Source organism: Microtus pennsylvanicus, chromosome 14 (assembly GCF_037038515.1).
Source record: "Microtus pennsylvanicus isolate mMicPen1 chromosome 14, mMicPen1.hap1, whole genome shotgun sequence".
Lineage (NCBI taxonomy): Eukaryota > Metazoa > Chordata > Mammalia > Rodentia > Cricetidae > Microtus > Microtus pennsylvanicus.
Window position 1 is genome coordinate 39,260,853 of NC_134592.1, and position 25,610 is coordinate 39,286,462.

General features: G+C 46.9%; 1 protein-coding gene across 14 annotated transcripts in view; it reads right to left on the bottom strand.

Annotated features, from left to right (window-relative positions):
- The window catches only part of Syne2 (spectrin repeat containing nuclear envelope protein 2), a 297,565-nt gene that overhangs the window by 18,624 nt on the left and 253,331 nt on the right, over positions 1-25,610 (bottom strand). For 9 of the 14 annotated variants that reach the window (XM_075947894.1, XM_075947893.1, XM_075947890.1 and 6 more), the window contains 7 exons: positions 25,335-25,529; positions 23,562-23,687; positions 21,436-21,591; positions 19,279-19,437; positions 18,188-18,354; positions 4,830-4,992; positions 568-755 (listed from right to left, as the gene is read on the bottom strand). In XM_075947894.1, coding sequence (XP_075804009.1) covers positions 568-755; positions 4,830-4,992; positions 18,188-18,354; positions 19,279-19,437; positions 21,436-21,591; positions 23,562-23,687; positions 25,335-25,529 — 1,154 coding nt within the window. Of the gene's footprint in view, positions 1-567; positions 756-4,829; positions 4,993-5,867; positions 5,925-10,559; positions 10,987-18,187; positions 18,355-19,278; positions 19,438-21,435; positions 21,592-23,561; positions 23,688-25,334; positions 25,530-25,610 lie in introns of those variants that run through there. The other 5 variants (XM_075947899.1, XM_075947903.1, XM_075947901.1 and 2 more) reach the window with 5 other exon arrangements.

The window sequence follows — 25,610 nt, forward strand, 5'->3', positions numbered from 1 at the left end:
GCTGAGTGTCCCTTGATGGGGCCCATTCCCAACCTTTTACTTGAACTGTTTAGGGAGACACCCCTTTCCAGGAAATACCTAAGGATGTTTGCTCTCGGTCTAAACTCAATTCTCCTGAGGGACCTAGGAACCTCAGAAATCCTAATTCCGTGGCTTGGGCAAGAGTTGGGGCTGCCTGCCACGCTCTGTGTCTGGAGAAAGGCAGTACCCCAATTGGATTTTTTTTTTCTTCAGTGATATCCTTGCTTACCCTACTAGGCCTTCTCTGCTAATTCTTTTCTTTTCTCTCTTTTTTTAAGACAGAGTCTCTTGTAGCCCAGGCTGGCCCTGAACTCTCCATCCTTCTGCCTCCACCTCTAAGGACAGGGAAAATAGGAACGCACAACCGTTCCCTGTTTATGCTGTGTTGGGGACTGAACTCAGGGCCTCACCATGCTAGGGAAATACTCAGCTGACTGGGCTATTTCTTGGTGTATTTCTAAGTGACCTAAACAGAGCACAGGTCCTGTGGTCATGAGGTGAAAGGCTGGCCACGGTTACAATGTTCAAGTCCAAGTGGCGGCTTACTTCATGCGCCGCTCCATCGACATGGCGCAAATGTTCCTCCAGCGCCTGTCCAGGCTCCTGGTTGTCTGCTGGATTGAGTCACACTCCGTTTCATTGGCACAGGCGTCGGAGTCATGCAATAGGACATCACAGATATTGAACACAGACTCTACCCCCGCGCTGTGCTGTTCGATATCTCGCTGCAGGTCCTGCAATCACAAGATAGCACAAAAGCACTTGAGGTGGTGGCGGTGGAGGGAGGATTGGCATCAAAGGCTCCCTGCCCGTCCTTCCCTCCCCATGCCCTAGCCAGAGGGTCACAGGTGTCTTGGGATTCAAATAGACGGAGCTTGTTAGTCTTTATGTGGCCCTGTGCTGTGGACACCTGGCCAACCTACATATTGGCAACTGTCAGCACTAATGTACTGCATTGTACTGCATTACTGTCCCGGGAGGGGTGGGGGTGCCCGCCACACACCGACAGATGGTACTGCTGGCTCTGAGATGCTGCTGCCTGGCAGCTTTGGGGATGCATGGGGCTCAATCCAAACCACCTAACTCCAGTATCCCCAGTAAAGCCTCGATTTGGGGAAGGTGTTCTTTGGCAAACAGTCTGGTTAGTAGGAACTCAAATCAAAGCAACAGACTTTGACCTTTGATTGGTCACACGACTCTCACATCTATAAAGACTTTTATGGTGACCCTACACACCCCCAGCAGCTGCAGGCGCAGAAGTGGAAGGCCTCCTCATGAGCCCATCTGAATGAGGGCTTCATGGAAGCTAAGGGAGAACCCATGGGGTACAGCTGAGGGTGTGGCTTGGGTGGGGGAGGAAGGCCTCTGGAGGCTTGTCTTCTGTTACTAGCAGTGATAGTAATTCCTTGATTGGGTAAAAAGAATACATATAAAGAGACGGGTCATGGCCATAGAAAAGAGGCGGGCCATCAGTTTCTGTTCTTTGCCCTTTTTTAAAATACAGCTCAAGATTGCCTTGAACTTCTGACCCTTCTATCTCTACCCCACCTCCACCCTGGTCAAGTGCTATGTTGATAGGCATGCACATGCCCAGCCTGGGAAAGTTCTCTAAAATAAACAAGGCTTTTCCATCATCAAGAGACTGAGAGTCCATCCCACCCTAGGTACTGTGGATGTGGGGTGGGCTGAGAAGTCTTCCCTAGCTTCTAGATTCTGTGACAAGCAATGTGAGATGGCCCCATCAACCCTGGTATCCAAACTACACCACGAAGTAGCCAAGACAAAGTTCAGTTCTGTTTTAATTGTTTCATTAATGTGTCTTGTTTCTGAAAATGGGTATTTTACACAGCTACTGTTAATTACACTAAGGTTGTGCATCAGGCCACAAGAATATTATTTTGTTAGCAGCTAAGGGTCATTCTAGGTCACTTGAATATTATTACTGCTGTAATGAGAACGCTAGCATGCATCTCAGTTCTCAAGCAGGCAGTCAGTCCCCAGCTCAGGTCCAGAGTGAAGACACCATATATTTATATGCAGAAATGTCCCTAGCTCAGGTCCAGAGTGAAGACACCATATATTTATATGCAGAGATACACTCCTGCTTGGTCATGTGAGGGAAGATGTGCAGGTTTTGTAGTCAGGAAGAGAAGGCCTGAAGTACTAGGGTGGCAGGAGTCGCTGCAGGGTCAATCCCAGGGCTGGCTTTAGTGACTGCATTTAAGTAGAACTTCAGCTTCAAGAATTATTATGGCTTACAGGATGGTCTCTAGCTTTTTGGAAATTTACTGGCATTGATGCCTGTTTTTTGTAGCAATGAAAGCAATGAATCAGCACTCCAGAGCGTGGTACTGAATGAGCACGGGGTCTAACCCAGTGGTTCTCAACCTTCCTAATGCTGTGACCCTTTAGGTCTTCATATTGTGGTGACCCCCCAACCATAAAATTACTTCGTTGCTTCTTCATAACTGTAATTATGCTACTGTTTTGAATTGTAATGTAAATATCTGATATGCAGGATATCTGATATGTGACTCCCAAATGGGCCGAGACCCACAGGCTGAGAACCATTGGCCCTAACCCTTCCTCTCCCCAAGGTCATTGCTAAGAGGACTGAGGAATAGTAGGATTGTAGCAACTTTAGGAGTTGAGAAGGCAGCAGTAAGTGATCTCAACTTGTTAGATCTTATTTTTAGAAACAGCCAAACAATCTATGGTACTTATTTTGGATGAAAACATAAGCAAAGTTTCAAGAAATGGCCTAACCATACTTCGTTGGAGTAGTATTCCATCTCCAGTGTTTCTGGACAGAGAGTAACAGACGCATGGCAATATTCTTTTCAGTGTAACCACAACAATTGCCTCAGTGCATCTGCATAGGTGGAATGAGACCTTTTCTGCCTCAAGAATGTCTAAATCCTAATCCCAGAACTGCATTAGGTTACATGGTATGGTGGTTCGAAATAGAATGGCTCCATAGATTTATATATTTGAATGTTTAGTCACCAGGAAAGTGACGCTATTTGAAAGGATTAGAAGGATCAGGAGCTATCCCTCTCGTAGGAGGAAGTATGTCACTGGTGTGTGTGGGGGGGTGGGCTTTGAGGTTTCAAAAACATGCCAGGCCTAGATACACATCCATATTCTCATATTCTCTCTCTCTGCCTATGGATCAGGATGTAACTCTCAGTACCCTGTTTTTCCTGTTGCCATGCTCTCTGCCAATATGATAATGGACTCAGTCTCTGAAACTGTAAGCAAGACCCCAATAAATTCTTTCTTTTCTAAGAGTTGCTTTGGTCATGGTGTCTCTTCACAGTCACAGAACAGTGACTAAGACACACGGTAAAGGAGAATTCAATCAGTCAATCACGTGACCTTAGAATAGCATATTCCACTGCTTATCTGGGAGTGGCCAATGTGATACCCATCTAAAAGTGGCAGTTAGTGAAAGGACAAATGTTTATTCTATTTAAGGTAGCAAAAAAAAATTGTCACTTTTAAACCAGTAAAAGGCTGGGTGGTGGTGGCAATGCATGCCTTTAAGTCCAGCTCTTGGGAGGCAGAGGTGGCGCCTGGTCTGCACCGTAAGTTCCAGGACAGCCAGCGCTATACAGAGTAACACTGTCTTGAAAAACAAACCACAGTATCAACGATAAAAAATTCTAAAACAATAAAAGATAGAACTGACTCAAGATAACTTATCATTAAAGGGCATCTTCTGAGAAAGGGGCAGTGGCACACACCTGTATATCTCAGCACACAGCAGAAGGGCCAGAAGCTCGAGGTCACCCTCAGCTGTTAGGACAGCCTGGGTAACAGGAGATACTGTGTTTGGGGTGTTCCCTTCTGGTCATGATCGAGCACGTGCCGAGCATGTGCCAGGCACTGGCTGACTCCTCGGAGAGAGGGGTTGGAGCGGGCATGCGGGTATGACAAGGTGGCTCATGGCTACAGCTACAGTAGTTGGTAGCTGCCCTTGTTCGTTTCTCTGTTGCTGTGATACAGCCCTGACCAAAAGCAGCTTGGGAGGAGAAGGCTTATTTGCGACACAGGGTACAAGTCATGATTGACGGAAGCCGAAGCAGGAACTCAAGGCAGGAACCTGGGGGCAGGAACTGAAGGAGAGGCCATGGAGGAATGCTGCTTACCATCTCCCTCGCCTCGCTTGCTTGGCTACCTTTCGTAGGTAGCTGGGGCTCATTTGCCTAAGGATGGTACTGCCCACAGTAGGCTGGGCCCCCCTATATCAATGAGCAATTGAAAAAAATGTCTCAGGCCTACACCCTCAATCCCAGTATTCAGGAGGGAGAGGCAGATGGAGCTCCTGAGTTTGAGGGTACCTTGATCTCCACAGTAAGTTCCAGGCCAGCCAGGAGATCCTGGAGGGGTGGGGTGTGGAAGGTCCCAGAGACTACTTTGTGGAGGCAATTCCTCAATCAAGGTTCTCTCTTTGCAGGTCTATTAGGTTGATGTCAGTATGATAAAGCAGAAGGCTGAGAGTCTGAAGTCAGTCTGGGACACTAACTATCTCAATCCGAAAAGGAACTGTACCCCCCAATTCATTCCCTTTCAAAGCTATGTTATACATAATGAAAACAAAGATAAAACCTCATTGAGCATTGTAATTAAGGTCGGCATCTTCTTCAGCATTGTTTGCAGGATGAGCTATGTGAAGGAGAAGGAGGCATTCAGAGACGAATGCCTCACACATAGGGCAGTGACGTGGGCAGGTGGAAGACAGGAGGGCAGGCCTGCCTTGGCCTCCCGTGCCACCTCTCCTCCTGGTACTCCTTCCCATCACTCACCTGTTGCTCAGCAAGCCTCTTCTGGATCTCGTGGTCATCGCAGACATCGTAAACCACGGGCTTGGAGAGCTCAGACTCGATTCGCGCCAACCAGGTGCGAAGGTTGCTCATGTTTTTGTCTAACTGCTGAATGAAAGCAAACGTCTCCTTCAGCTTCTTCACCCTAAGTGCAATGGAAGAGAGACCCAGTTAGCAGCAGCGGGAAGCAAGGGCCAGGATGGACGCCGGACACCGGTGAGGAGCCAGGAATCTGTACCACTTTAATTTTGTAGCAGGAACAACTTATATCTCCCCAGGTGTGCATGGTCACAGAGCAGGCGACTCTGTAACACTATTGGTCGGGATGATGCTTCGCAGGGACTCAGTCTAGCCAAGAGTCCTGTCAGGCCCACATGGCCTCCTCCTGATACCCTGACCACTTCCTGGAATTCCAGACCATAGGGAAGTTGCCATTTTCCTCTCTCCCAAATACCTATTCTGAGTACTTCACTCCAGTGACAGCAGTCAGTGGCCCTTCCTGGACAAAGACAGAACGCATGGTGTGAGGGTGGGTGCTCCAGCGAGGCTGCCTGGTGGGCATCTCTGGGTCAGAAAGAGAGAAGCCACTCAAGCACAGATCTGCTTGCCGCCTCTCTGGCAGTCTGCCTCAGTTTTCCTTCCAGCCTGGCCTTGGCTTGCAACAGGTTTGAGAGAACACATGTAGTTTGCGTACGCTGGAGCTTCGAGTTAACACCAGGCCAAAAGCTACTGAAGCAAAAGCCATCTTTGTGGGTGTGAGGCAGGGTCTCACTACGTAGCTCACACTGTCCTGACACTCACAGATCCTCCTGCCTCTGCCTCCTCAATGCTGGGCTTAGAGGTGTGTGCCACCTCGCCTGGCTAGCATTCGTTTTTCACACAGAAACCGAAATAAAATACTTCCATCAGCCACTTTCATGAAAGCCCTAAATGGGTGAGCACTTGCACCGCTGATCTGGGGTTTTTTGGATGAATCCCAGAGACTTAAGCAATGGTTTACAGTTCAAAGTCCCTACTCACCAATCCTCAGGTTGGAAGATGCCGCCAAAGCTGCACCCCCGCTGACAGCAATGGAAAGAGAAACTGAGATGCTGACCTCAACTCACAGGAAACACACTGCCTGCGCACCGCACCGTCAACTTTTACTTACCCGAACAACTTCCTCTTGGCCTCCAAGCCCTCCTCCCCACCTTTGGTTCCATTTCTGAAGCCAAGTCCTGATTCACGCTGGGAATCTTAACAGTCTAGATCTCTACCTTGACAAACCAGTTTAATCTCATAATCGGTTTAACACCTCAAGCCATTTGAATGGCCCTTGGCCTCTCACCAAAAGCTGTTCCTGGCTTCATCCATACCCCACCCCAACCCTGCCCCCATGCTCCTGGAGCGCCAGAGCAAGCTACCACTGTGAGATACTCTCCACTTTTCAGGAGAGAGGGGCGGCACCTCCACGTGCTCTGGACAGGGCTGTCAACAGGTATTTGTCCAATGAATAAACATGAACAGTCACATCCCCACATGCTCTTTTATTTTCATATAGGATCTTTTGTAGCTCAGGCTGGCCCCAGGTCTGTCTTTCTGTGTTGACAAGGACGATCTTGAACTTCTGATCCTTCTGCCTCCAGCTCTGTAGTATTGGGGTTATATCCATCCAGGACCACAGTGGTTTATATCGTGTTGTGGATGGGTCCCAGGGCTTAGTGCATGCTGGGTAAGCACTCTACCAACTGAGCTACATTCCTTACCTCCAGGCTACGTTTAAGTGGACCAAAGAATCAGTATGTTTCTATCTCACCATCAACCAAGACAACCCCGAGGACTGCCTTCCGGTTCTAGCTCTGTTAGCAGTGACTTGTATGGTTCTAAGGGAATCCTTTCACCCCAGCCCCTCTACTTCAAGCCTCTGAGGTCTCTCAAACCTCAGCAATAGGGATAAGACCAGAGCACTGGAGTCGAGCAGACCAGGATTGTTAGAGCCCTGTCAACCACCACCTACCATCTGTAAGCTCCACACCCCTGCAAGATTCTTGACTCAGACTCCAAGTGTCCTTATTATCTATAAAATTAAGCATCTTGCAGGTGATGTGGGATCAAGGCAACAGATAACCACTGGAACATAATAGATGTTCGGCAACATTAACTCTTCTGATGCTGACCAGGACATGAATGCTGTAACAGTGTAGCCAGCTGGCCCTAGACTTTGCTACCTTCGTTCCTGGGTATTTTATTCTTTGTAGCTCCCTGAGACAGGGAGGCTTGAAGGCAGGCCATGTAGTCTGCAAGGGCTTAGGTTTGAGTTCTGGCTTTATTAGCCTTCCTTCACTCGGTTAGCTGGGAGGAAGGCAGGAGATGGACGTGAAGGCCATTTGGGACAGTCTCTGATGAGGACAATGGCCCAGGAATAATCACTTTCAAGGAGGTACATTTTCCAAACAGCACACCTGCAGCAGGACACAGTCCCCTTCAAAGCCACGAGATGATTTATTGAAAAGGAAGTAACCGAATCCGGGCCAGGCCTGGATACAGCTGTAACCTAGATCCTGCCTTCATTCCCGTGGTTTACCATTGCGCCTGTCTGACTTCATCTTACCACCCTCACTCTGTAAGGCCCAGAAGCGGTCCACACAGTTATGAGGGGCTGACCTCCTAAAAAATCTCTGGCTGGAGAAGAGGCCTGGCCATGAGCACTTCCTGATGGTAGAGACCAGTGCTCATGCTCAGTGAGCATCCTACTGCCTCCTGCTTGCCCTTCCCCTCCTCCCAGGATGGCAGCTCACCATGCTAACAGCCAGCACCGAATCCCATGCCACTATGAGAGTCACAGCACTTTCTTTTCTTATTTTAACAAGAAGAGGTCTGGGGAGACCACTTTCTGTACACAGGGAGCTAACACACGATGGCCTAGGCATGGCCGTGTTTACTTCTGCCAACCAGAAGTTAGGGATGTCATAGCTCCTGGAGACGGAGAGAACAATTTGCTTAGCCCTCCTAGAACTGTGGCTGTGGCATTCAAAGTGAAGTGCTCAAGGCAGAGTAAAGGACAATGGAAATAAAATAAGGACGGGACATCCTAATCTAAAAACTGTAACCTGTAATGCTCAAAAGTCCAAACTTTCTGGGTGCTGTATCATGTCATTACCAGTAAAAAAATCCCACGTCAGACCTTATACGATGGCTACAGTCAAGACAGGTGCTCTAAAGACATACAGAATTACCTTTGGGCTGTGTGTGAGAAATACCAGTGGATTCCCGAGAGTTCTCATAAATATGCAAACACTCCAAAATAGAAAAAGAATCCAAAGTATGTACTTGAGCATTTGAGGTAAAGGGACACTTTAGCTGTACGAGCCTTTTCACATGTAGCCCGTTCCTTTAAAATACCTACATCGGAATGGTTTGTAACCCATCAATAAACCATAGTGCCAAAATGAAACATCCATGTAACCTGCTAACATTTATGACATATGCTAACATATGTCAGGCCTGCTGTATCTTACATGCTAACAGCTCATTTAATCCTCCCAAGGATGCTCACAAGTACCATCATTATTCCCATTGGACAGTTGGGGGGAAAAGGCTCATGGGTGAAATAACCAGCCTTGGTCATGTGGGCCATTAAATAGCAGGGGCAAGATTCCAACCTCTGGCAGTCTGGCCCCTGTGGCTTGTCACGTACCTTGCACAAACAGTACCTTGCACAAACAGATGTGCATAGATCGGGGGTAGAAGACAGGTTTTGTTGCTGTCAGGGAACATGATTCAGATCCAAGATATGGTGGTAGAGGAGTCACAAGCTGCTGTGGCTCGTGGCTGGTAGCCAGCATGGGAAGAGGCTCGGAGTCACAGATATACTACTGCCCATGTTTCCCTTCCACGGATTTCTTTCAGTATACATTTAACCATGTGCTTTTGTTTTGGGTTCTATGCACACTGTGAGGATTCCATGGTAACTCGAAGATGGGTCTTAAGTCCCACAGAGCTGATGCAACTTAGATGTCGTGATACAGTTTCAGAAGTACACAGGCAGCCCTACTGGGTGAGGAAGCGACAGTCACCAGTGTGTCTTTTCCATCAAAAACGACGGCTCTGCCCTATTTTAAAGACCAGATGACACCAAAACACTTTGCCTTCAAAGCAACTCGTTGCTCTGCTGTGAGAGGCATTGTAACCTATTGATAAGTAGACTTAGGGAAGAGAGACAGAGACAGAGACAGAGAGAGCACTTCACCCAGGCAGAGTCTAGCTTGCTCTGTAGTTTAACCTCTGCCTGCAGTCCCGACAGCCCCAGTACGCTGGAATCAGAATGTTTCTCAGGCAATCACCTGACAATCAGTTCCAAGAACCAAGGGATGCATTGTTGAAGTTTATATAGTTCTGCTCCCTGTGGATGCTGTAACTCAACTGTCACCTTCCCTGGGTCAGGAAGCATGTGTCCTTTGTTAATCCCGAGGGCTGACCTCTTAATCCCGAGGGCTGACCAAACACTCTCCAAACACTGAGATCTCTACTTAACATCAGAAAATGAGGGAATCTGCTCAGAGACCAGCCTGCCAACAAGATGCTGCATGACATCAACCCCGTAGGCAGTTTATGTGGCTCCCACCTCTGCACTTTGCCCATGGTCACACAGATAATATTTCTCATGTATTATCTCTGAACATAGGACATACACCCTGAAGAAACAAACATAGGGTTTCCTGAGCTGAATTCTAGGACTGATTATCAAAACAATATTGCTAGATGAAAGGAGAAGCCATCCATTCCAAAAGTCATTTTTCTACGAAATTAAATCAAATTAAAATTATGCCTAAGAGTAGAATAGAAGGGTTCTATTACAGGAATTATGGGTAGAGAAACAGGGCGTGATCAAGACTAATAAAGTTTTTCTTTCATCTTAACTAGAGATGGCTCAGAATGTAACCCTGAAAAACACGGCTCTTCTTCCAGAGCGGTCAAAATGAAGGTGAGTTGGTAATATGGCAAGTGCATATAGCAAGCAGGAGTCTTGCTATGTATGCACGAGGCTGTAAATATCAAAAACATTTTTGTCTGGAAAAATTCCTATTCATGCACACGGACTAATATACCTTTCAGCTCTGTTCTCATGGTAAGCAGCATACAGTCAGATTATAGAAGCGCAAGTCAGTGTAAGTTAAGCGACGCCTACGTTGATGTGGCCATTGTAACAAAAATTAGTAAGGAGAGCTGAAACGATCCAAAGTATCTGAATCTGGGCTGAAACGATCAAAAGTATCTAAATCCGGACCAAAATAAATACTCAAACCTATGTATGGGCAGCTGTCAGTTGCTAAGCACCCTGTACCAAGCCTGCACAATTCTATCTTTTTACAGAGCTAAATATCTTCATAGTAAAATTATTAATTTCCACGCCCTGATTTGAAGGCACAGACAGCACATACAATACATTTTAGAGCCAACTGCTGCTTTGGAGCATTTTCTTTTTAATGCCAGGATATTGTTATTTTCTGCACAGCATAATCGCCTCCCTGCCGGCTTGTCAGAGGCAGACTGCAGCCACCACAAGCATGCTGACGCCGGGAGAGAACCCATCCCCCGAATGGCTGAGCGCGCACACACTCTGCAGCCACCATCTCATCGGAGATCTCCACTGTAACCAAAACAGCAAGGCACACAGAGAGAGCAGCGGCCACCTGGGTCGCGGGTGTGGCTGTCAGCTGAAATGACACTTACTGTTTATGAGAAAAAACCATTCCTTGGGTTTCCGCGGACGCTCCAAGTTCCCGGCTGCACCTCCACCTCCTGGCCAGGCAGCCCCTCCCCCTGCCCAGCCTGCCCTCTTCATTCACTGGCTCAGCATCTTCCAACCAGACCCTCCCCAAGGCTCCTCATCAGAGGCACCACCACCGGCAGGCTCACCGGCACCAGGCGATGCTGGTTGGAAGGAAGACACCTTTTCTATGCTCTGCAATTTTTAACCTGCCTCCCCCCACCCTGCTTACAATAAAGAAAATGTCTCTTCTCCAGCTCTCTTCACACACACACAGCCTTTGTTCTGACGTTACAGGATTGCAAGGCTGAGAGGAGAAAGTCCCAGCGTTATCTTGGCACCGTGATACGTATGAAGAGCTGTAAAGCCAGGGAGGAGACACTTAGACTTGGAACATGGTGGGGCGGGGAGGGGGGTTGATTTCTGGTCTATAATTTCTCTGTGTCATGTTTACAAGCAGCAGTGCAGCCTGAAGCCCGAGCCATGCAGGGGCGCCTTCCTCAGTCCCGAAGACGACATTGCCCTGAGGAGTTTTCCTCTTGCCGGAGATCTGCAGTCCTGCCTGAGAAGGCCAGAGTTCATGGACTCTGCCACTGATTGCTGCAGAGGGACCCCACCTTGCAGTAGAAATGAACCTTAAGATAGAGGAAGCGATTTTAGCTCCTCCTTCCTGGGTTCTCCAAAATGTAGAACATGGGAGTCTCCTGTGGAAATGGGTCAGGCTGGCCTCTTCCCCCATTTTGAGACGTGATCACCTGTGTTCCTACAACCTCTCACTTGGCCATTACCATGCCCCACCACCTTGGAGAGCAAGCCTCCTTTGCCAGGGGAGAGGCCTGGCAACCTTTCTCCTAAATGTAGCGTCTGTTTTGTTCATGCCCGTATTCTGGGCTGTTTCTGTGACCTTGTAAGTACCGGACACTGAGGTTTATTCCCTGACTATGCACATTGGGCCAGTTGCTTCCCATCTGCTGATGGCTGCTTTCCCCTTGGGGTAGCCCTAGGCTCCCAGGAAGACATTTCTGCAGGGTAACAGAAGTCATATGCTCCAGAAGTGGACTGACTGGGCTGATGGCAAGGGAAAGGGAAGTGTGGAGGCCAAACTCCAGCTACCCCTTCCCTATGCCCAGCAGCCCCCACAACCCCAGCTCCTTCCAGGCACCTGCAGTGGCTAAGCTGAGACAGCTTTCTGACTGGCAGTCTTGTTTGGTCTTTCACGGTGACCTTGAGAAACTACAGTTAGGAAGAGAGCCATGAAAAGGGATGAAAAGCGATCGTAACCCATGGTTGCCAGGGTAATAACTGTTGAGCTTAAATGACAACATCTTGCTTGCTATTAGTATAAACTTGATAGGCTTTGTGTGACGGTAGGGGAAATGTGAGAAGCACGTTTAGTTCCTTCCAGTGTCTTTCCATGGACTTGATATTTCTGACAACAAAAGAGCCACCCAATGTCAACAGGGAGGGTCTAGTCTTTTGTTTACCTGTTACTCAGGTCTCTCCTTCATACACTACTAGCATAAAGATACTAAGCCTACTCAAGGTGATGCCACTGAGGCGGCATTCAAGAGAAAAGTAGCAATGCTTTCCTTAGAAACTGTAGATAAACAAAATTAGGAAGGCCAGTAATGATCCTCATACAGGGGAGATTGTCATTGTACACCTTCCAAGGGAGCTCTTCCAGGCCCTGGCCATTTTCATCAGCTCATTTGCCCACACCACTAGCAACAGTCTTTAAAAATGGTCCCACCCCAGGGCTGAGGTGATAGCTCAGGTGGTAAAGTGTCACATGAGCGTGAGAACCTGTGTTCAGATCCCCAGCACCTACATAAAAGCTGGGCATGGTGATATACATACGTGTAGCCCTAGCTCGGGGGTGGGGTGTACAGGAAGCAAGAAGACAAGTGCATTGCCAAGATCTCATTGGCCAGCCATCTAGCCAACCCATGAACTTGGGGCTGTGAGATGCCATGAGGCAGATGTGTGTGGCTGGATCCGTGATTGTCTTGACACTCTCTCATCTGGATCTTGATCCTCACAGATGTCCCGCCATGGGGACAGGAAGCTTGTACATGGTTTCTCAGCATGGAGACGGAGGCTCAAGACTTATCTGAAAATTTCTGATTTACTTCACTCCATTGCTCATGTGTTTCTCAAACAGACTTCCCATCAAGAGCACCACACTTCGACACCACATCTGGACACATGTTAGGAATGAAGGTCTTGGCGCCTCACCCAGATCCCTGGATGGAGCAGCTCTAGATGTGGGACACTGAGGGAGGGTGTGATGCACACTGAAGCCAGAGAACCACTGTCTTCTAGTAGACAGTACCTGGCATCAAGTTCTAGGTTTCAGAAAAAATTTTAACACAGTGCCCTGGAAAGTCAGCATCCTACAAGAGCCTAGCATGCCCTGAAGATGCTTTGTGCAGTGAGACAGACAGACTCTGGTGATGTGGGATTCCCCTCTGTATGCTGTGAATACCACTGATTGATAAAGAAACTGCTTTGGGTCTGCAGCAGAGCTATAAGGGAACAGAGCGAGGCTAGGAAAACTAAACTGAATGCTGGGAGAAAAAAGGCAGAGTCAGGGAGCCTCCATGGAGCCACCAGAGGGGAAAGACATAAGCTGCCAGCTGGAACCTTGCCAGTAGGCCACCAGCCTTGTGGTAAAATATAAAATAATAGAAATGGGTTAACCAAATATATAAGAGCTAGCTAGCAATACGCTTAAGTCATTGGTCAAGCAGTGATTTAATTAATACAGTTTCTGAGTGATTATTTTGTGGCTCTGGGAAGCCGGGAAGGAACAAGTGGCCTCCAACAACACTCTGGTTCCTGTTCCCACCCTGAGTGGACGTCATTTCCCTTCTCTGATTGGCAGTTTCCTTCTGTAAATGAAGGCGTGGGCTGACCTTGTGAGGAGCCTGGTTCTGCTCACCTCCCCAGAAGCCTGGCTGTCTGGGATGGTCAGATGATAATATAGCTTTAAGAAACCTCTTGTGTCTTATTGCTTTAACTAGGACCTCAAGAACTATACTGAATAGATATGGAGAGAGTGGACAACCTTGTCTTGTTCTTGATTTCAGTGGGATCACTGGGAGTATCTCTCCATTTAGTTTGATGTTGGCTGTTGGTTTGCTGTATATTGCCTTTATTATGTTTAGGTATGTTCGTTCCTTGTATTCCTGGACCTAAGCAGAGAACTCTCAACAGAGGAATCTAAAATGGCTGAAAGACACTTAAGAAAATGTTCAACATCCTTAGTCATCAGAGAAATGCAAATCAAAACAATTCTGAGATTTCATCTTACACTTATAAATTCTTACAGGCTAAGATCAAAAACATTGATGACAACTTATGCTGAAGAGGTTGTGGGGAAGAGGGAACACTTCTGCATTGCTGGTGGGAATGCAAGCTGGTACAACCCCTTTGGATGTCAGTGTGGCGATTTCTCAGAAAATTAGGAAACAACCTTCCTCAAGACCCAGTAATACCACTTTTGGGTATATATCCAAAGGAAGCTCAATTGTGCCACAAGGACATGTGCTCAACTATGTTCACAGCAGCATTGTTTGTCATAGCCAGAACCTGGAAACAACTTAAATGCCCATCGACCAAAGAATGGATAAAAAAAAAATGTGGTACATTTACACAATGGAGTACTACACAGCAGAAAATAAATAATGACATCTTGAATTTTGCAGGAAAATGGATGGAGCTAGAAAACATCATTTTGAGTAAGGTAACCCAGACCCAGAAAGACAATTATCATATGTACTCACTCATAAATGGTTTTTAAACCTAAAGCAAAGAATCAGCCTACAAATCACAATCCCAGAGAACCTAAACAACAATGAGGATCCTACGAGAGACATACGTGGATCTAATCTACATGGGAAGTAGAAAAAGACAAGATCTCCTGAGTAAATTGGGAGCATGGGGACCTTGGGGAAGGGTTGAAGAGGAGGGGAGAAGCAGGGAGGAGAACAGAGTAAAATGTAGAGCTCAATAAAAATCAATTAAAAAAGAAACCTGTTGTGTTGTACTAATTATTTTTAAAATAATTGTGAATAAAACCAAAGTAGTAGATTGGGGGGCGGGCTTTTTCTTTACTGTTTTTTTTTTTAAACCAGTGAATAGACCTGCTTCAGTGGGTTTTAGAGTACTGAACACCATGCTAAGCCTTCAACTTTAACCTAGGTCTACGGTGAAGATCCCATAAGTTCTAGTCATTGTGTGCTTCCAACTAGAAGGGTACAGGGTGGCACGGGGGTGACAACTGTCTGAGTTGAGAGCCTAGTTGCATTGTCAGCTGCCTCGGTTTGTACAAGTTACTCAACTTCAGCCCTCAGTTTCTTTATCAGTAACATGGGATGATGGTACCAACCTTTCAGAATTACATTGAAAATTGATGGCTCAGCAAGTAGGTCTTGCCACGTCTACTGACTTGAACCCTGGGATCCACATAGTGGAAGGAGACTCCCGCAGGTTGACCTTGGGCCTCCACCATGTGATGTGGCACGCATCTCTAGCCCTCCCCCATCAATAAGTGTACCCAAAAGATCAAGTGACATCATGCATCAAAGCATATTGTTAAGAACTCAGTTGGCAGTCAAGATACTTGCTATTGTTGCCAACTGCTACAGCCAAGAAGGCGGATGAACTCCCAGCTGCTGTTTTCTCTTCTTCCCCCAAGCAACTGGCCAGAGATGGGCAGCCGGAGAGACAGAGACACCAACAGCCTGCTAACCTCTGCAGGGATATAACTGACGAAGGCATGCTACTCTCTTCTTCAGAAGTATAAGCTAGGTCTTACTCCTGAATGACCCACGAGCAAGTGTGATGTCATCACACCCTTGATTAGTGTCAAGTACCCAAGCTGACGTGGACCATAACGACAATGCCAGCAGAGCCACGATTCACCCACCGAAAAGAAATTCTTATTCTCATCTACTAGAATGCTTATTCATTCAACAAATACATGGGACAGTGTTCTCAGCCCTGGGAACAATTAATTATTTAAAATTGAATTTATTATGTGTGTGGATGAGAGAGGCGAGAGCCAGCACACATGTGCCACACAACCCGTGTGGAAGCCAGAGGAGAAATTGGTGGAGTGAGTTCTCTCTTTCCACCACTACTTGGCTTCTGGGAGTCGAACTCCTATCGTTAGGCTTGCACGAGAAGTACTTTTTACCCAGCGAGCCTCCGTGCCTGCCCAGCAATGGGAATAAATTTAATGGAATTCTCGGCCTTGTGGAGGAAGGATCTGCTTCCACTTTACAATGAAAAATGACAGATTACTAGTCCACAAACAGGCTTCTCCGTGCTCTTCTGGTCCTATGTCAAATGAGCAACACTTGTCATGTATCTGAAGCTGGCACAGCAGCTTGTGATGTGCTGTTGGACACATTGGGAAGATTGTAGGCCCATATTTCTATATGGCATGGCAGCCAAGCCATCAATCCATAGGCCACACCTGAGACGGGTCATGTATCCTGCCAGGCAGGCTGTCGCTAACCTAACAAAAGGTCAGGATGTTTTGCTCCTTCCTTTGTTAATTTGGAGGATGCCTTATAGAGATGCTGATTCAAGCCTACCCATGACAGCTAGCGTATACAACAGACAGGTAGTTGTGGACTTGACAAAAGGCCATTCACCTGGTTACCTAGGAGACAGAATACTAATGTATTTCGCCCTCAGTTAAGTTTTGGTATAAAGACTGTTTAGAGAATAAATGGGGGAATTTTTCAGGATGTGAACCCAGGATATCACAAGGGACCTCTGAGAATCTCCCTCCCGATGAAACCATGGAAGTCGTGTCTTTATTCCCGTCTCCACGCCAGTCCAGAGATAGTTTGTGTTGGGGTCTGGTAGAGAAATAATTGAGGGTCCTGGCTAGCACCGGACCCCGACAGAAGACTTGGAAACAGGCTTAGAGACTTAGAGTGCACAGGAAAGCCAGCAGAGGCTCAAAACAAAGTCTTGCTACTGCCCTGCTTCTTTGTCAAACGGTAAATTGAAGCTAAATTCAGCCCGGCCTTATCTTCCAACCAGTTCCCCTGGTCATTCTTTAGGAACTCTGTCACCACTGGGGGACCACAATGGACTCGGACTTGACTGAGGAGGCCAAATCTGTGGCTGACAGTCAAGGCTCCCATCTCTCCCAGGGTCATTTCTTATACTGTGCCAATGGGGCTTCCTGTCCCTTCCTGGGTGGCTTGTCTTCTGCTCCGCAGCCTGCCTGTTTGCTCATAACAAGGGTCTCTCTGCCTGCAGTGGCTCTCGGGACTTTCAAGCCTTCACTCAGGACCATCTGGGATGGCTCTTTCCTTGTCTCCGCCCCTCCACTCTCAGGAGAAGATAGGATCTGGACTCCCCATATGCTTGGCTTTATTGCTGTCATATAGCCACTCCTGTTAATGTAATGGACCTGTCTTCCTTCCTGCCCGCTATGCAAACACCACTTAGTCCCTGCCTCTGCTGAGTCGGGCTCACTAGGGTTTCCAGTGATCAGAGAGGTAAAGGATAGGACACATCACTAACAGCATCCTATTCTTCTCCCTCTCCAAACCTTACTATGCTCTCCAGGCTCCCCTCTAAGTTCCAAATCATTTACATGTTCACGCCGGGCACACTGTCCTGTAAACGTGTACCAGGCCAGTGGAAGACAATGTTGCACAAATGATCCCAAAATAAGATATCTTGGAAGACCAGGTTGCAATAGAAAAACATGTAGTTTTGGGAGGTTGGGGTGTGGGGGAGTGCTGTCTTTATATGGAAGACTTGAAAACAAAAGCCATCTAAAAGCTCTGGGCATCACCATTGGTTGTTGATGGGGAGGAAATATCACCAGCTCTATTTTGGACAACATGGCACCGGAGAACAGAGCTTTGATTTGTGGTCACATCTGAGAACAAGATGCTGCTCCAGTGGTGTCCCCCAGGGGACCAGGTGCCCATCACACCAGGTGCATGGTCACAAAGGATCCTTAGCAGTGCACACTGGGCTCCTGCTGTGGGGGCATCAAGGACCCCCTGGCTGCTACTACACAGAGTGAGGCAGGAACAGGCAGGCATAATTTCATGGGGGGACATGCTCATTCCAGCCGAGAGTGACAGTTCCCATGAGACCTCCCCTTTAGGATCTCTTTCCAAACCAAGTTTCTGACTCTTGTTTAAAACAAATCCAACTGGGCATAGTGGCAAGTACTCTGGCTGCTTGGGAGGCAGAGGAGGGAAGATTGGTTGGAGGTCAGCCTGGGGAACATAGCCAAATCCCGCTCTCAACAACAGCAGCAGCAATCAAAATGGTAGCTCATGCTAGAGTGCTTTGTCTAGCATGTTTGTGAGGCTGAATTTAATCCCTAGACACCCTCCATGCACACACATCTAATTCATGTCAAATTTTACTAAAATATCATCTCCAATTATTGTTCAAATCAGAATTCCTGCTCCTCTCCCCCGAACTACAAACCTGGACATTTATAAACCTGTCAGGCTACCACGCAGGATGACTGGACTTGGCTAGCCAGCTCTGGGAGGCAGTCTCTAGAGGTAGACATGAATTATTTTGGACCACTTCTTACCTCGATCCAATGACATCGAAAAGATGCCGCCAGCGGTCGTTGATTTTGCTGAGCTTGTCGTCCATCTCGGCCGCCTTGGCCTTGCTGCTGGCCTTGATTAGCTGCTCGCCCATCTGTTTCAGCTGCAGCTTGCTCTCACTGAACGAGCTTATTTCTTCCATGCAATCCTGGCAGACACCAAAGCACAAGGCCCGAGCCATCACCACCAGCTCAGTTTTTCTCCAGCCCAGGGCACACACCGTTCTCTCTTAATGCACTCTTTGGGTTTGTTTTTGCTTTATTGGACAGGGTCTCCCACTGAACTCCAGGCAATATTCCCGCCTCCGCCCCCCAGGTGATGGGATTGCAGGCATGTACTCTCACGCTGGCTACATGAGTGTTAATGGCAAAAAAAAAAAAAAAAAATCTTATACTTGTCAACAGAGTTCTTCGAGGAATGGCTCACATCAGCTAGGTGACTACCAGGTGTTTAAGGCAGTAGTGACTTTATCTCACTGTGTAGCCCAGGCCTGCAGCTCATGATCCTCCTGTCTCAGCCTCCTGAGTGTTGGTGCTCCCATGCCTGCCTATAGGCACTTTCTTTTTCTTTCTCCTCGCTGTGCTGAGGGTTGAATTCGGGGCTTCATGCATGCAAAGGCAAGAACTCTATCACGGGGCTATGAGAACCCCTTGTTTTCCCCTCACAAATGTGGAGCCGAAACTAAATGGACTCAACTGAGTCAGCCTGAGGTCCAAGGTTCCCCCCCAGGGTTGATGGAGAGGTGTTTTGGGTGGCTGTACAAAGATGCTCAAGTCACTTCTGTCCCCGAAGCTGGCTTCCTCTTTGACTTGGGTCCCACGTCACAATAACTAGAGAAACCATCGTTGGCTAGTCTTCCCAACTGAGGGAAAGCAGCCTTCCTCAGCACCGCGTCCACCTATGACAGTTCATGCTCCCTACCCTTTCTCACTTCCTCCTTTGGAAAGACCAAAAACAGTCCTCTTGAAACATGAACACTGCCATGTGACAATGTGGCACTGTGGCTCTTTGAGCCTGCAAAGGCCCTTGACCCTCCTCAGTGCACCCACGTGGGCACCCCGCCCCCACTCACCTTCTGTAGCTTTTCAATCATCTCTTCAATGCTAATATCCGCTGTCTGTAGAACTTTGTTTTCCATCTGGACCAGCCAAGCACACAATTCCTTGTTCTTTTCATTGAACACGATCCATGAATTGAGCCTGTCTTCAATCTCCTGCTTGCGGATAGCCACCTAGGGATGACATGCATCTTGGTAGCTGAGGCTAGCCGGGAAGGAAAAATCCCTTGGCTCCCAAAAAAGTGAGCACCCACCCCATTCCACCCCACCCCCAAGGCTCACAAACCCAAATGAGCACCAATGTCATTCACTTGGGGCAGCATCTGTCTCTAAAACCTGTTTCGTTCTCTCAAAACCTAGGGCTCAGCACTAACCAAAGTTTTTTTTTTTCACCCTTGGTGACTGCCACTAAAAACTAACAAAAGATTAAAGGATGGCATTTGCACTCTGTGTGTTTGCACCGATGAGCCCCACTACACAGAAAGGTTAGGTAAACACAGAAGCATAGCTCAACTTTGTTTTCCCTGTTCTTTCTATGTAACACATTCACCGATTGCTACCTTGTAACTTTGTGGCCCAAACCTTTTCCCTTTCAAAACGGATCAAATCCGTATATCCAGAAGGCCAGTGTTCAGCTTACTTGTTTTGAAAAGTATCATCCAGATCACAATATTTAAAAGAAAAAGCAGCCAACCATTAGTAATGCAAATGACCAGAAAACTTAAAAGATGCAAAAGTGTTTTGAGTATTTAAACAAACAAAAAGTAAAACCCCAAACAATTCATTTAATCTACGTTGCCTTTGCACACTGTAGCTTTTGTCTGGAAACCATAAAAATGTCACCAAAAACTGGTCTGGAGCAAGCAGGCTGACCCCCAAACACCCAGTGTTCGGTTATGCTAACACCAGCCAAGGGGCTTCCCTCCTTTCTTAGAAGGCTACAAACCAGCCTTCCTAAATGTACAGCTATTCTCAGTTTCTAAAAGTCTTTGAAACCCTAAGAGTTTAAATGGAGCAGTGAGGAGTTCTTTTGGTTTTAGTTTTAGCACCCACTTTATAGGGGCTGCAGTCCCCTGACATTTTTCTCACCACGTACAAAAGAACCTCTGCTCTTTGCAGAGTGAGGTCAAGATACCAAATGCCTGCTTCTGTGTCCTGTCCAGCCGCATGCGTTTAAAAGGCCCGAAAATCTACCCCCCTAGAGAAACAAGCATTTTGCTCCCATTCCTCCGGCATCTATTCATTTTTTTAGCTTCTAAGAATCCCGGCATTCTGTGCCAGGATCGAGTCCACAATGCTAACAATTAGGACCATCTGGAGGATGCTCTTTGAGCTTTCTTGACTCTTAGAAGACTTTAAAGATTCTGAGTATTTCCTTTTGCATAAAACATGAATCGGAACAACTTAACAGACAGGCAGAGCACACTGTAACTACTAAAACTGAGTTTTTGATGGAGTATTTTTACTTCAAAATGTAATTAAAAGCGTCTTTAGAACACAGGTATTTACAAACATCAAATTCACGCGCACACGCACGCGCACATGCACAAACAAAATAATAAGATTAAGGAATTAACTTTTCCTGAGAATTATGTATCCTTAAAACAAGGATCTTTAAGATTGATTGAGCCCTTTAATTCCACCTTGATCCTGCCACAGACTTGAACTGTGTAATACTCTGAGCACAATTCCAGTCTTATCCTGTAGAAGCTGCGGGCCTTAGGCTACAGTCCATCACTTCAGAGTTTAAAAACCAGCTCCTAGGACCAACCATCTGACTGTAGGGAAGGCTGGCTCTGAGATAGCCCCTCCCAGCCTGTGGGCATCTAGGTTCTGGTGTTTGGCCTAGGGGAGGGGTCTCTGATTCGCACTGCAAGCCACTAAGCAGAATCACTGCCAGCAGGACCCTTGCTTACCTCCCAGCTTAAGCTGATCTCAAAACAAAAAACCCCAAAACAACTCAGAAGTGTGCAAAGCTGTTTTGTGAACCCCATTGAGACAAAGAGGTCAAATCTCTTAAAACCGGTTGCTACCTCCTAACAGAACCAGCGGGGGCACAGGGGTCCCAGGGCCATAGGGCCTCCACTTCAACAAGTCGGGATCCTTTCCTTCGGCTTTGGGACACTTCAGTCATCTCCCCTCAGCCCCGCACTTTGAAGCTGGCTGACTTACTCTCAGGCAGAGATCCTCCCATTGTCTGTGTAGAAGCTCAATCTGCTCCTTCAGAACCGTCACGTCCTCCGCCAGGATGTGCCGGCTCAAGTCCGCCTTCATAGTTTGAAGCTCTTTCAAGTTGTGCGTCCAGTTAGCCAGAGGTTTCTCGACTTCCTGCATTTAAACACAAGGAGAAATGGGGGGGGAAGCGCCTGCAGTTCCAGCCGCTGCTCTTTCCAAACCTGTAGGCTAATCCTTTGATTAGGCTCTGGGGGAGGGGAGCCGGGGAAGGGGAGGGACCTTCGGAATGAGAAACAGCCGCTACCACGGTCCTGCCAAGCAGCCTACAGTCACCTTTCTCTCAGGGGACATAGCCTTAGCTCTTCAAGCCCCTTCCTTCAGGTGGCGGGAGTTCAGGAAAGTCATTCTGTTGGAAAGTCATCCAGGACCTTTACTGAGGGTGTCGTGTAAGAAGGGCAAGATGGGCACACGTTTCTGGATTGAGATCCAGAGGCATGTAAAGAGGTAGGTCACAGCAAGTGTGATTTCTCACTTTCCGAATGCATGGGTGCATGTACCACTAACACGGGGGCCATCATACAACACCCACTCTGTTTGGAAGGAGTAATTTTTGATATTCTGAACAACAGAAGGAAAAGTTGCTTGCTGATAAATGACAGAGATTAGTTAGCAGATAGTTTCCTATATCATTCATTCGTTCATTCATTCATATGCAGCTCAAACCGAGGGCCTCACACTAGCTAGGCAAAGACTCCCACGAGCTACCCTGTCAGCTCCAACTAGTTTATGAAATGAAGTAGTTTTCAGATCTAACAAATCAAAGCAATTAATCAAGAAAATCCTTTTCACTACCGAGGAAGTGAAAGGAAACAGCCCAAACACCCCTGAGTCTATCAGATTTTAACTGTATTTAGGGTTACTTATCCATGGTGCCTTTTCCAGGCCTCTCAGTTCCTACCCTTCAGTTGACATCGGAAGGAAGATACTGCGTCACTTAGGCCAGAAATCAGTCTAAAGAGCGGCCACAGCAACGAGGTGCTAATTCTGATGGATGGCTGTTCGGTGCTCCATGTACTACATGGCATGACTTCATCACTTGCTAACATTCTGTGTTTCATAAACTGGCCCATATATTTCTTTCTACTTTTTTTTTTTATAATTCAATCCCTAGTCACTGAAGTAAGAAAAAAATTAAGAAACCATTCCAAAGGATTCAGAAAAAAAAAAAATCTCTTAAATACCAAATCTGCGGACAAAAAAAGAGACATAGAGGTTCCTGCCCTGGTGTTCAGCGATCCTAGTTCCTGTCTATAACTCTTCCTCTTCTACAAAGACCTCTGATATTCAAGATCACTTTCTAATTAGGTAGAACACAGTTTGGAGGGATTTATATGTTATACTTAACCAAAAGACCTCAACTCTGCTGGTTTTCCAGCTGTGTTTTTTAAGTCATACCTCACTCTTTCTTCAAAGACAAGGTCAGGATAAAAAGTTTTTCCTTTGTCTTTTTTTTTTTTTTAAAATCCAATCAGAGTCAGGAACATGGCTCGGTGGGTAAAAGCTCTTACTCCGGACGTCTGGTGACCCAAGTTCAGATCCCTGGACCCACATGAAAGTCAGACACAGTGACACATGTCTGTAATCCCAGCACTCCTACGGAGCACATCCTAGGAGATGGGGGGGTACAGAGATAGGGGAATCCCCCAGAAGCTCGCTGGCTAGCTAGCCTGGAGTTCTTAGCAAAAGAACAAACAGCACAAACATGGTGCAGGCTGCAGACTTGATGCCCAAGGCTGTTGTCTGACCTCCATCCAACACGCACACACGCATTCACAAATCAATTAGGTCAGATCTTATATCACAGAGAAGAAACAGATGAGGACACGAAGCAGAATTGCCCCAGGAGCCTGTGATGTACAGTTTGCTTCGCAAAAGCCTTTCTCATCTTTAAACAATGACCACATGATCTAACATCGATTCTCACACCTTAAGAGACCAGAACGATGGCTTTTCCAGCTGATCAGAAAACTCAGCTTTATCACAGAGAGAGAGGCAGGCAAACACTTTAAGCGCCCAGAAGGCCGCTGCATGATTATCTTGGTCACTGGCTCAGACATCAATACCTTAATCAGCTCCTTTTCTCTGTGGAGGTCCTCGTGAAGTTCGGGGAGAGGATTTCTGCTTTGTGCTTTCAGGACTTGCAGCCTGCTTTGCAGCTCCTTGATTTTCTTTTCACACTGGTCCCAGGTCTATTTGAAAACAGCATTGAAACCGGTAAGTCCTTGGCTCTCCAGAATGAACTACAGAACAGACCCGCTCGCTCATTTAATGCACACACTCTGTCTTTTAGGTGGGTTTGGAGAAGCCACCCAGAAATCGGTTCCTGTCTTGTGCAGACTGACTGAAGGGAGATGTGGGACATAATCCCTGGGACGGATTGGTTTGGAAGTATCTCTTTTCATCTTTCTGATCTATTATATCACTTTTGGATATGTCCACATCAAAGAAGCTACTGTAAGGATTGAATTTAACACCTACATCTTCAGAGTGCATCCCAATAGCAGAGCCGGGCAAAGCACACTGGCATTCCCCCTTGTTTATCTCTTCTGGGTCACCTCCTTGGCCTCTTCTGATGCCTGGCTTTGGCCAACCTTTCACCTTGCAGCCAGCCCCCCTTCCCCTGCAGCCTTCTGCTTGAAAGACTTTGGGGTTTGCAAAGAGTTTTCAAGTTGTATCTGCTCCCCTAGCTCACACATGTCACGTACCCCACAGAACAAAACTCACACCCCCTGTTCACAGCACAGGCGCTCTGACCAGCCCACAGACATTTACTGCCGACTTAGAAAGACCGTTCTGCTATCCGTTTTCAGTGCACACAACAGATTAGAGCGACGCCAGGAATAAGCACAGACACAAAACAAAACTAGCTCAATATTTTGGCAAGAAAATAAAAACTGCATTTGAAATCCAAGAGCATTGTGGTGTTGGGTCATTAAGTTTAACACAGTTCAGTCCTTTAGAACACCTGGTATTCTGGCAAAACCAAACCAAAACAAAAACAAAAACAAACCAGCCAACCAAACAGACCAAAACCAAGATTTTCCTACTAATGACTCAAAACTTTTCTGTTCTTAAACTCATAGTGATCGATTACCCAAGAAACTCCCATCTGTGGAAGAGTACGTTCATTCTCTGGTGATAGCAGAGAAACCCAGAACAACTGTGCTTATTCTCATGTGTCCTGCCCAGGCTGGAGCCTAAGTGAGTGTTAGTTTCAAGTATTGAACATCCAGTGAACGTGAATGTTTCATGTCTCATCAAACTGTTCTTACATGTATTTATTTGCTTATTTATTTAGTGTGTGAGGTGGGTGTGCCACAGTACATGATGGGGGTCGGAGGGCATTTTGCAGGAGTTGGTTCTCTCTTTCCACCATATGGTTTTCAGGGATTGAACTCAGGTTGTAGGCTTGGCACCAAGTACCTTTGCCCACGGAGCCATCCCACTGGACCAAAGTAAATACCTTCTTCATAGCATCTCAAGTGTTTACATTTGCAATACTTGGTTTTTTCCCATACAGTTATTATTTTATTAATAGTAGTAACTGGCATGACTCATACATTGGTAGGATATTCATTGGAAAATTCAGAATACCAGATTTTATTTTATTTTATTGGTTTTTCTAGACAGAGTTTCTCAGTGTAGCCTTGGCTGTCCTGGAACTCGCTCTTCTAGACCAGGCTAACATGGACTCACAGAGGTCCACCTGCCTCTGTCTCTGAGTGCTGGGGTTAAAGGGCTGTACCACCACTTGGCAGAATACCAGAGTTTTAAAAACCATTCTTGTCGCAAGGCCAACAAGAACCATATGTAGTATATTACAGTATCACACTGACCTCTGCTGTGGTCTGGAGCTGGCTGATCATCTCTCCCAGGCTGAGCTCAGTGTCCTTCCAGGTGTCCTGAAGCTTGGTGACTTGTCTGTCAATGAACTCTTTAGTTTCCAGGCTGGGTGTGTTCCGTAATTTCTCCCCGGCCTCCAAGGCCAGCTCATAGGTGGTTCGCCGCCTCTGAACATGGATCTCTTTGTTCTAAAAAAGAAAAGAGGGTTTGCCTTAAGTCTCCGGGGTGATGAGAATATGACGGTGGATTTTCCTCAGAGCTTCTCTGAA